This window comes from Tamandua tetradactyla, chromosome 2 (assembly GCF_023851605.1).
Source record: "Tamandua tetradactyla isolate mTamTet1 chromosome 2, mTamTet1.pri, whole genome shotgun sequence".
Classification (NCBI taxonomy): domain Eukaryota; kingdom Metazoa; phylum Chordata; class Mammalia; order Pilosa; family Myrmecophagidae; genus Tamandua; species Tamandua tetradactyla.
This window is the reverse complement of record NC_135328.1, coordinates 37,040,944-37,054,003: the sequence shown is the minus strand read 5'-3', so window position 1 is coordinate 37,054,003 and position 13,060 is coordinate 37,040,944. Positions and strand designations below refer to the sequence as shown.

The window sequence follows — 13,060 nt, the reverse complement described above, 5'->3', positions numbered from 1 at the left end:
CAATATTCGCTTTACTGCAATGGTCTGGAACTGAACCTGCAATATCTCTGAGGTATGCCTAAAATAGGATATGTAACCAGGTGATGGCACTAGACTAGATAGAAGTTAGAGACCGGAGTTCTGATCACAGCTCTGCATCCATCTGGCTGGGTGGTTTTAGGCATGACCAATCCCCACTCTGGGCCTAAATTCCCTACTCTATAAGATAAAGATACTTCATGAGATACGCCTACCTCCCAGGATAATGATGGAACTCCAATGGATGTGAAAGTGTTTTATAAACAGAAAAGTACTACACATATATGGGATTGTCATTATATGCCAGGGAAGTTTATGAAGACATTGATGTGGATAGACAGGAAGCCATATGTGATTCAATATGAGCACTGAAAAAATGGCGTATTGACTGGGAAGGGATGGGTAAGGGAAAGAGGTCTACAGGGCAAAGCTAGAGCAGTAGGAACAAGAATATTTTTAGTACCAATGAGGTGAGTTTGATATATGAAGAGCTGGGGGACAGAAAGCCGGAGTGGTTAAGTCGCTGTGAATTCAACAAGCCAAACAGACAGAGCTCATATTCTTCACTTCCAAACCCAGGATTCATCTTTGACAACTCCCTTCCCATCCATTACCAAGTTCTATTGATTTTGCTTCCAGAAAGTTTTTCCAATCTGCCCAATCATCACCATCACCAATCTCCCACCAATACTACTATAATAGGTACCTAACTGGTATACCTGCTTCCAGTCATGTTCCCTCTACAATTCACTTTCCATCCAGCATCCAGACCGACCTTTTAGAAAACACATTATCTGATCATGCCACTACCCTTAAAACCTATGAGTGCTTCCCATTTTGATCACAGGAGAAAGACCAAAATCTATACAAGTTCTCAAGACCCTGCAAGACAAGATCTAGCCCCCTAGTCTTCTTATATTTCTTCATACCTGGTTTCCTCCCATTTCCACACATTCCCTTCTCCTGAAGCACTTTTTCTTCACTTTTACCTGATTAATTCTTATTCATCCTTCAAGTTTCATCTCAAATGTTACCTCTTCAAGGATCTTCCGTGTTAATTATCCATATATATCTACTCCTATTGCTATAAATTCTTATATTTATTTCTCCCTTTATTTTTGTCATATTCTTTTCTCAATTTGTATTTACACATTATTATTACAATTATTTTACCATCATCAGTCCTACTAGAACATACACTTCACATATCTGACTAGATCACGACTGTATCCCCAGAAACCTAGTTCAGCATAGCACACAGTTACTCATAATTAATAAGGCCCAAAACTGCTTGAACAGCAAGTTGGGAAGTTAGTGAAACATGAACATACAAATATATATATATATATATATATATATATATATACATACACATACAAGTCACCAAAACATGCAGTCTTGTGTGTCGGAAGCCTTTGTGTGTTTGCATTTCCATATGTGCATGCCTAGCTAAAAACAAGACCCAGCCAAAACTGTAGCAGGCAGGACCAGTGAGTATGAAACAGACCAAATTCTATTACTGATAAAGTAGGTCTGTCTCACTGGCCAGAGAATGAATGGGGGAGAGAGGGAGAAGGAGGAGAGCAAGAAGAAAGAAAACAAAGACAAAACCCTTGACCTAGAGATCAGACTGTTGCTTTCACTTGATGGACATAGTGTCTCATGACTGGAGTTTGCTTTGTTTTATAGTATCTATACGCCCTGTATTTTTCAAAAGCTATTTTGTAAACAGATGATGTATTTCTCCATTGAAGACATAATAATAATAATAAAAAGCACACATACACACAGAAAAACCTTGTTAATCTGACTTCTTTCTTTTAATCATTCATTCACTCATTCAGAAAATACAGTGGGCTATTTGTGCAAGTTCAGCATAACTCAGAGAAGAAACCAGGACCCAGGAACCTCTAGTCTGGTCAAAGTCAACAGTGGGCAACTTCCAGCTGCTAGACCCTGTGGCAATTAAAGGATTTATGCTCACCTGGCCCAGAGTAATTTGGCTGTGCACTACACCAAGGATTCCATGTTCCTGGCCCATGATATCCAACAAGAGCCCTGCTGTCATGATAAACATAGCATTTCCTGCTTTCAGCTAGGTCCTTGGTAGGTCAGTCCTGGGAACTGTTATTCCACTCTCATCATGCATACTTTGATGCCCTCATTTTATCCACAACACCTATTATTGCACTTCCATTCACTGTTTACAGGCATGCTGGACAGCTCACCAACTTCTGATGAGCTCCCAGAGCTCTTTCTTTTTATAGCCCAGTGAGAGGCACAAGAAACTACGTAATAAATATTTGTGAAAGAATAACCCAACTGATCCACACGCTAAATTCCGTGTGCTATTTATTTGATAAACATTTGAATAAATTAATAAATTAACTAGACTAATAGTTTTCAAGTATTTTTTAAACAACAGAATCCCTCTTTTAAACAAAATATTGCCAGGGGCCCTTGTATATGAAACATTAAAAAACAAGTTACTCTAATCAGAGTCCTCAGCCTCCCTGCCTCAGCCAACACAGGAGCCCTTAAAGACCCCTTCAAAGTTCTAGGGCTTTTACAGAAATGAGAATGAATGAACTACTAGTACAATTAACAACATAGATGAATCTCATAAATATACTGTTGAGGAAAGAAGCCAGACACAAAAGAGTATATACTGTGCAATTCCACTTATATAAAGGTCAAAGGCATGTAAAAATAAGCAATGGTGATAAAAGTCAGAACAGCTGTTATCTGTGGGATAGAGGGCTAAGTTTCAGAGCATAAAGAGGGTTTCTGGGACCCTGGTAATATTCTCTTTCCTGGTCTAGATGGTGGTTCCACAGATGTGTTTCCTTTGTGAAAATTCAACACATCATACACTTAGGACCTGTTCATTTTTTTTATAAGGATGTTACATGGCACTTTAAAAATTTCTAGAAAAATAAATAATTAAATAAAAACAAAAATCACCTTGGGATCCCCAGTGTCCAGCTGAAAAACCGGCTTAGAAAAGCACAAGGCTCTACTTTACTAACCAACCTAGCCTCCACCAACAGAACCACTGGGCAATCTGAAAATTTTTCAGGGGAAAACAAATACTCACGAGGCTTTGATGAGTAGCTGTTCTCTCTCTAGGAGCTCCCGCTTCAGACTTTCTACTTCCACCTTGAGTTCAATGTTCTTCCAGACAAGATTAGGAAAGAAAAGAAATGGTATAAAATACAGGATATATGAAGGTCTGCAATGGGGGAACCATTTTCAGCATGGGCAGACTATGCAATGCTTGAAATAGGCAGACATTAGATTCAAAACCTTGTTAGGGGCGGGCCGCGGTGGCTCAGCGGGCAAAGTGCTTGCCTGCTATGCCGGAGGACCTCGGTTCGATTCCCGGCCCCAGCCCATGTAACAAAAACGGAGAAACAGAATACAATAAAAACAAGAAAATGTTTAAAGATGTTTCCCTTTCTTCCTTCCTTCCTTCCTTCCTTCTCTCTGTCTTTCCTTTAAAAAAAAAAAAAAAAAAAAAAAAAAAACCTTGTTAGCCTCAGAACACGCAGAAAAGGGAATTATTAAACACTAGTAATTTCAAAAGAAAGCCCCAGATTTCTCAAGATTTGGAACAATTATGCAAATTTTCTAAGCTTCTAACAGCCAGAGCATTCAAACACTGAAGCACAATAAAGGTCATACAAGTGAGGCTGATTTAAAAATTGTTTGCCCTCTGCCAAGCAAATTTATAAGCAATTTTGCAGTTTACCTTTACCATTCAAAGGCAATTACTTCTCATTGTCTACAATCATGCATGTGGCTGCTGTAGCAGTGGAAATACATTACAGCTTTAAAAAAAATAGTAATAAACCATGTGAATGGCTAAGTGAGAGGCTGTATCATGAATCAATTACAAAAGAGTCACAACCACATGGACAACCTGTCTATAAGGTACACCCGAGTGCCTCCAACTGCCTTCCTCTTACACTGACTAGAACAAGAGGTGTCACACATGGCCTTTGACTTACAACTCACATAGGAACCTGAAGACAGAATCTTTAACAAATGGAATGCAACATGAGACACTGCAGCAGAGGAGGGCTTCTCAATTCTGTCCACAAATGTATCCCAGACAGTTTATTCAATCAATTCATATAGTAGAGACAGGGAGTCTGGGTGTATAAAGTCTCCAGAGGATTGCTATAAATTCAAGATTCTCTGAAATCTCTCTCCTGTTTTATTTTAATAATTCATGCTAATTTCACATTCTACTCCATAATAAATGTATTTTACTTTAAATAAAAATAGCATTTCCACTAAAAATCCTCTAACAAAATTTATAATCTCAAAAGCATGTTTCCCTCCCTTCTGGCCAGCAGCACTGGGGAATAAATATCCCAGGTTAAGAAGTTCAGCCATAATGAAAAAGTCATGGCTTTGGGATCAGAAGGACATGGGTTCAAATTCTGGCTCTATTTACCAGGAAAAGACCGTAGTGAGCCAGCGCATGTTTATTTATTCACCTCTTCATTTCATAGACACAGGTCCTGCCCTCGTGCTAATAAATCAAGAAGTGTAACCTTGTAATTGTTTTTAGAAGCAAGAGTCTAGGAGATGAGAAAGTAGTGTTACTCCTTTCAGATTACTCAACTGTTGAATGAAAAAAATAAACCCATATGCATGCAGGATATGAGGATTAAATGAACTAACAGATGAGAAGTGCCAAGGACATAGGCTCAAAATACATTCTTTTCTTCAGTGTCAAACAACAAGAATTTGTTTGACAAGGTGACTTTAAGAAGTCATCCAGGGCGGGCCATGGTGGTTCAGTAGGCAGAGTTCTTGCCTGCCATGTCAGAGACCCGAGTTCGAATCCCAGTGCCTATCCATGCAGAAAAAAAAAAAGAAAGTCATCTAGCAAAGCCCCCTTGGGGGAATGGGAAGAAAGGAAGAAATATTCAACATCCCTGCCCCCCATCTGGAGAATTTCTAATATTCTCACAAGCAGTAGGGACAACCAAATCAATAGGCTGAGCCCTCAATCTTGGGATTCACCCCTATGAAACTTACTCCTGCAAAGAACAGGTTGAGCCTACTTAAAATGAGGCCTAAGAGTCACCCCCAGTGAACCTCTTTTGATGCTCAGAAGTGGCCTCTCTTTCAAGCAAACTCAGCAGATGAACTCACTATCCTCCCTCCTATGATTCTCAGGGGTGTCAATCTCCCTAGCAACATGGGACAGAAATACCAGGATGAGCTGGGACCTAGCATCAAGGGACTGAGAAAACCTTTCTGACCAAAAGGGGGAAGAGAGAAATGAGTGCTCTTTTAGCGGCCTGACAGATTTCAGAGTGAAGAGGAGGTTATTCTTATGCATTATATAGATGTCCCTTTTCAGTTTATGGTGTACAAGAGTGGCTAGAGGTAAGTACCTGAAACTGCCGAGCTGTGTTCCAGTAGCCTTAATTCTTGAAGAAAATTGTATAAAGATATAAGGTTTACAATATGACTGTGTGATTGTGAAAACCTTGTCTGATGCACCTTTTATCCAGGATATGGCTAGATGAGTAAAAAAAATGGGTAAAAATTAAAAAATAAATAATAGGGGGACAAAGGGTAAAATAAATTGGGTAGTTGAAAATACTAGTGGTCAATGAGAGGGAGGCATAAGGTGTATAGAACGTAGGAGGTTTTTCTTTTTACCTTTCATTTCTTTTTCTGGAGTGATGCAAAAGCTCTTTAAAAAGAAAGATCATGGTAATGAATATACAACTATGTGATGATACTGTGAGCCACTGATTGTACATCATGTATGGAATGTATGTGTGTGAAGATTTCCCAATAAAAATATTTTTTAAAAAAAGTCTTCTATGAGGCAGAACTTCTGCTAGAAGAAACTTATCTTTACATAAAGGGTACAGAATGACAGCACATAATGTCTTCAACTATGGTTTTGTGAAAACTACAGAAACACCCTTCAAATAGAAGATTCTTTTTCCAGATCTCAGAAAGGTGGAGAGCTTCTATGTATAAGCTGACATAAGGCATTCTAGGTGCTTTATTTCTGATGAACTGGTTAACCCTGTAAGCTGGTAAATTTATAAACAATGGACAGCTACATACTCATTAGTCTATTTTTCTCAAGCAAAGCATCAAAGTTATAAACTTATATACATGGCAATCATAATTTCCAAACCAAAAATCAGGACAGCTCGTAAGCTTAGAATGGAATATTATACACCTATAAAAAGAATGAGAAAGTTGTTAAAATACTACTAAGGAAAGACCACCAAGTTACAGTAAATGAAAAATTCAAGGTGGATAAAATGTTTGCATTTATGTAAAAAACAGGATATACGCACACATTTCTGTAGTTATAAAATTCCTCTGTACAAGGAATTAATAACATTGGTTATATCTAGGGGGCTGAGGGAAAAGGGCAGAAGAAAGTCCTTTCAGTGTGTGTATCTTATATTTTTTTAATTTTGAACTATGTGCATCTATTCAAAAACGCAAATTTAAAAAGACATGTGATTAAATTAAGCCATCTAGTCAGACAATGGAAAGAGATATATAAAGCAATGTGATATAATGAGGTGGACAGGGTTCAAAATTCACTTCACACAGTAGCTATCAGTTATCAAGCAAGGTACTGATCCTCTCTGAGCCTCAGTTTCCTCTTCTGTAAGAAGAGAATAATCTCCACTGCTCCAGATTGCCTTGAGAATTAAAATAAGATAAATGTACAAATGTCCAGGATGGCGCCTGACAAAAACGTGGGCACTTAATACATTTTTGCTCCTATTACCAAAAATCTCTGAGATGCATCATTACCAAACTGACATATAAAATGTTTTAGGCTACTGGTTTAATTTTAATCTTTTAATGCATTACTACTGCATTCCAGAAAAGATAACTTCATTGTCTCTTCACCCCCACAATGAAAGGAAAAAACTGTTTCTTAAGGAATAACGGACCTTTTCAATTCTTGAAAAAGTTCAGGAGAACAGTACAATCCCTCTTCAAGGCAAGTCGATTTAAGTTCATCCACTGAATTCTAAGAAAGCTCTTTTTCCTACTTCAAAAGTTTCTACTGGTGCAAACTTCAGAAGAGAAAAGATGGAATAGTTCCTAGGCCAAGGGCTAATCTACTGGAGAAAGTCAAGAAATGGGCATTGAAATATTTTTGAACTCATGTCTTTTCAAGCTAATCAAGTTCTTCTTTCAACTTTCAGAACCAAAGTTTGTTTTCGGGCAGTGACCTCCAGGTCAAGACTTCAGATAGGAATAGATTTTTTTTTTCTGTCAATTATAAGCAACACACAAGGAATATAGAAGAGTCGCATCACAGAAAACTGGCAATCTTAACTTTGGGCTGCCAAAGGAAATCTCAATGACAATTATCAAGCACTAATATGTGCTTGGGGCTTTTCATCTGTCACCTCATTTTAATCCACACAAACAACTCTGTGACAGAAGGATTCATCACTTGACTCAGGAAGCAAGCCCAGAAAGTTGAAATGATTTGCCTAAAGTTACAAAGTTAGTGACAGTAGGATTCAATTACAAAGCTATTCCAGCATTCCATATCTTTTTATAAATGATAAATACAGTAAATCTGAGTACATCTGAGATAAATACAGTAGTCAGAATTTTTATTTTAAAAAGCAAGAGAGTCCCTTAAAATTAATCCTGTAATTCTTTGTTTAATATTAAGGTCATCGTAATATCAATATGCTTCCCCAAACCAATTCAAATTAAACAAAAGCAACTCTAGCTATTCATGCTAACTCTGAAAACAAATACTTATCAAATTTCTGCATGGAATGACTATTGAGAAAAGACATGAGGGGTAACAGTGAGAAGCGGGCCACTCACAGTTTTGTAGATACTTTCAGTGGGGCCATCAAATTCCTGCTGCATCCTTTCCTCAAGGAAATAGATACGGAGCTTGAGGTTAAAGTTTTCTTTCTTCAATTCAGTGATTTGCTGGAAAATAAACACAGAAGGGTTATCTAAAGCAAATAAAGCAAGACAAAGGGTCTAGCAGATGGTACTGCATTAATTCCCATAACTTCAAAGGCTGCAAATGAATCCAAATGGATCCAAATGTTAGAAAAAAATGTACCTTTCCTGCAATTGTACCAACCCAGGAGAATTAAATGACTCCCATTAGCCAAATTCAGGACAGTTTGAGTATCAAAATGATCACAGGAATGAATAATGACTTAGAAAATAAAAAAGAATTCATCACTCCACAATATTAAGTAAATAAGGGAAGAAAAAAAGGAAGGGGAAAATCTCTTCTTTATAAAAGAAATCCTATTAATATATGTAGAATAATAGGAACAGAAAATCACCATTACGTAACCTCTACAGTAGCAAAAGATTCAGGTACAAATCATCAGAGCTAAAAGCATTGGATCAAAGATTACTGGAAAGAATATATTCACACAAACTCAAAATATCACCCCAGAGGTGGCTAATTTCAAAAGGAAAAGCTACCTTTGCCATCTAGAAATCTATCAGAAACCACCTTAATCAAGAGAATATACTGAACATCACCAATGATACACAAACTGACATGGCAGGCCTCCTGAGATGAATCACTGAGAGTAAACAATTTCCTCTATAAAATGTTTCTGCTCACAAGATTTAACCTACTATAATCAAAATCAGACAAATCTAAACTGAAAAACAATTTACAAAACAACTGATCTAGACTCTTCAAAAAATTTAATGACATGAAAGGCAAAAAAGATTGGGCAACTCTTCTAAATGAAAGCAGATTAGAGAGCCATGACTACTAAGTGCATGGAATCATGTATGGAATGTCAAATTTAAAAAATAAAAATAAAAAGCGCTATATGGGGATAAGTAGGAAAATGTAAATGGCAACTTTGTATTAGGTATTAGTGTTATGATTTTATAGGAGAATGTCCTAAGAAGGAGCCACATTCTTAAATACTTAAGGGTGCTATGTCAAGATATTTACAACTAACAAACGGAAAGAGAAGAAAGACAGAAAAGAGAACAGTAAATGTAGAAAAATATTAACAATTAGCGAATCTAGATGAAGTATACGTGGATGTGGCTTGCACTATTTTGCAGCTTTTCCAAAAGGTTTGAAATTTCTCAACTTAAAAAGTTGGGGGGGAAAGGACAGATTAAGAAAACTGATATTTACTGAGAACCCGCTATGCAACAGGCACTAAGTTAGGTGTTTTACATTAAACATCTCAATTTCAAAACAATACTGCAAAATTATTATCCACGCTATAGTATGATCAAAGATCACACCCCCAGTGGAAGGGCTAGGATTCCTATCTTACTCTGATTGACTTTAGTAACAATAATCTATCAGTTAAATCTGTCTATAGAAAACACCTGTATTTTTGGTTTGCTTTGTCCAGCAAGCTGTTTTCAACTTTATACAACAGACCCATTATAAAATTAAAACAGACACTACACACTACACACTAAAGCCATTTTCCAGTACCTTTATACCACCATGTATAAATAGCTAAAAGTTTTTCAAAATCAAAACCACATTATTCAAAAGGTTACCCAAAATTCAGACTATTTTTCTCCCCCACCTCCAAGTTCTCTCTACTTCACATATCTTTGATTCTTTACCTTATTAAAAAAAAAAAAATTTCCTCCTTAACACTCCTATTTTATCGAGAATAACAAAAGCACGGTGTAGGATGAGACTTTAATCTAGTCCAGGAAGATGGAAACCTTTGGGGAACTAAAAGGAAGCATGACTAGGAGGTCCACAAGGATGACTTCTAAGGTATTGATAATGTTCCATTTCTTGAGCTGGGTTATATTAATATATTTATTTTGTGATAAATAATTGACTTGTTTACACACGATTTGCCCATGTTTCTGTATGTATATTATACTCCATTTTTAAGTCTGAAAATGTCAATTATAGTCTGTAGTTAATTTAAATGATTAAAAGTCAGCTAATCAATGGTTATTAAATCCATTCACAAAAATATTATGGAGCAATAAATCCAGCAATCCCATTATTAAGTATATATTCAGAGGAATGAAAAACAAGGATAAAAATGGACATTTGCACACCAATGTTTACAGCAGCATTTTATTTACAGTTGCCAAGAGATTCAAACAGCCCAAATGTCCATCAACAGAAGAGTGGCTAAACAAGCTGTGATATAAACAAACAATGGAATATTATGCACCTGTAAGACAGAATAAAGTCATGAAGCATCTGACAATGTGGATGAACCCTGAAGACATTGTGTTGAATGAAATTAGTCAGAAACAAAAGTGTAAATACTGTGTGTTCTCACTAATATGAAGTAAACAATGAGTGAACTTTGAGAGTTGAAGAAAAGAACACAGATTACCAGGACATAGAAATATGGTAGAGATTAGGCATTTGGTGCTGAAGGAATACAGATTGTAAAAAAAATGGATAGCATAATACTACCTGATTGTAGCACAGTAATATAAGTACACCGAATAAAGCTGAATGTGAGCACGGCTGAGGGAAAAGGGCTGGAGGTATGTATGAAACCAAAAGGAAAGATAGAGAATAAAGACTGAAACAGTATAATTTAGGACTGCCTAGAGTGGACAATGATGGTGATTAAATATTCAAATAAGAAAACGTTTTTGCATGAAAAAAAAAACCTCTTCCATGAGATACGTTTTAAAAAAAATTACATAGCAAGGTTAAAAGTAAAAGGATAGGAAAAAATGTATTGTGCAAACATTAATTAAACAAAGCTGGAGTGATAATAATAATATCAGAAAATGTAATCTAAAGAGCAAAGAAAACTACCAGGAACATTATATAATAACAAAAAGAAAACATTATAATCCTAAGAGTATATGTATCTAATATTATAGCTTCAAATGCATGAAGCTAAACATATAAATAAAAGGAAAAATGGAAAAATCCAGAATTACATTTAGAGACTTCAACATCTCATCAACCAACAGAAATAAATAAAAAATAAAAAAGATACAAAAATTGAACGACTTTATCAACCATATATATCTAATTTACATTTATATAACACTCCACTCAACAACAGCAGAATATACATTCTTTTCAAATTAACACAGAACATTCACCAAGATAGATCATATCATGGGTAATAAAAAAGTCTTAACAAATTGAAAAGAACTAAAATCACTCACAATATAAAAGAATTGATATTAGTCAATCTAGAATTAAACATATCAATCACAGAAAGATAACTGGAAAATCACCAAAACTTAGAAATTAAACAGCATACTTCTACACAATCCATAGATCAAAGGGAAAGTTTCAAGGGAGGTTTGAAAATATTTTGACTGAACAAAAATGAAAAAACAACATATCAAAATTTGGGGGATTAAGGTGAAGTAGTGCTTAGGGGGGAACACACTATTAAGTGCTTTAAAAAAATAGTCTCAAATCAACAATCAAAGAGCAAAATAAATCCAACACAACAGAATGGAGGAAATAATAAATATAAGAGCAGAAATCAATGAAATGGAAAACAGAAAACGTTAAAGAAAAATAAATGGAAAAAAGCTGCTTTTTAAAAGAATCAATAAAGTTGATTTACCTTTAGCAAGTCTGACAAAGAAAAAAAGAGAAGACAAAAATTACAGTATCAAGAATGAAAGAGAAGACACTGCTATAGAAACCCAAGGCAATTAAAATAATAAGGGAATAAGACATACAACTCAAGCACATAAACTGGACAGATTAGAAGAAATTATTTAATTCCATGAAAGCCATAAGTTATCATAACTCACCAAAGAAGAATTAGATAGTCACAATAGTCTATTTTTGTGTCTGTATTCATGAAGAATTTGGTCTGTAGTTTTGTTTGCTTTTTTAATTGATCACTATTAAAAAAAATTGAGGGCAGGCCACGGTGGCTCAGCAGGTAAGAATGCTTGTCTGCTATGCCCGAGGACCCAGGTTCGATTTCCGGTGCCTGCCCATGTAAAAAAAAAAAAGAAACTGAATTCCTAGTTAAAAGCATTTCATAAAAAATTTCAAATCTAAATGATTTTAATAGCAGAATTATAGTAAATACTTAAAGAAATAACAGCAACTCTACACAATTTCTTCCTAAAAATAAAAGAGAAGGAAATCTTCCCATTTCATTTTATGAGAATTGCATTACCCTAATACCAAAACCAAGAGAAAATATCACAAAGAAAGAAAACTACATTCTCTCATTCTATCTACCTATCTATCTATCATCTCTCTCTTGTGTCCATCTACCAATTGATCTATCCATCGATCTATTCATTTTCTAAACATCTGAGAGTATGCTGAATACATCAAGCTCCTTGAACACTTAGGTACATTTCCTAAGAACAAGAATACTCACTTATGCAATCACCTTAAGTCAGAGAATGATATGGCAAAAGTGGCAAAATGTTAAAATTAGTTATTTGAGTGGAGGAGGATATATCCTGAAGTTCTCTGTATAGGCTTTGATTTTTCTTTTCTTTTTTTTTTTTTTTTTTTTTTTTTACATGGGTAGGCACCAGCAATCGAAACTGGGTCTCTGGCATGGCAGGCAAGAACTCTGCCACTGAGCTACCATGGCTCACCCAGATTTTGCATCATTTTTGCAACTGTTCTATAAGTTTGAAATAATTTCAAAGTTAAAAAAAAGAAATATAGATGGTCAATTAAAAAAAAAAACTGAAGACCAAATTCTTCATGAATACAGACACAAAACTTTGCAACTAATTTTTAGTAAACTGAACTGGAAATATAGAAAAAGATTACTATATTACAAATGGGATTTATCCCAGGAATGTAGGACTGATTCAATATTCAAAAATCAATAAATGGAATCTACCATATTAGCAGACTAAAGAAGAAAAAACATAATCCTATCAGAAGATACCAGGAAAGCTTTTGACAAAATCTAATACCAGTTCACGATAAAAAAACATAGCAAACAAGGAATTAAAGGAAACTTCCTTAACCTGATAAAGGGTATCTACAAAAAACCATACATGTACAAAAAGCAACATACTTACAGAGGAAAGACTAAATACTATTATG

The 13,060-nt window shown here is 35.5% G+C and overlaps 1 protein-coding gene across 10 annotated transcripts in view; it reads right to left on the bottom strand.

Moving 5' to 3' along the window:
- Positions 1–13,060, bottom strand: part of CDK5RAP2 (CDK5 regulatory subunit associated protein 2) — a 281,439-nt gene that overhangs the window by 202,732 nt on the left and 65,647 nt on the right. For all 10 annotated transcript variants that reach the window (XM_077143561.1, XM_077143511.1, XM_077143532.1 and 7 more), the window contains 2 exons: positions 7,879–7,989; positions 3,116–3,192 (listed from right to left, as the gene is read on the bottom strand). In XM_077143561.1, the coding sequence (XP_076999676.1) occupies positions 3,116–3,192; positions 7,879–7,989 (188 nt within the window). The remainder of the gene's footprint in view (positions 1–3,115; positions 3,193–7,878; positions 7,990–13,060) is intronic.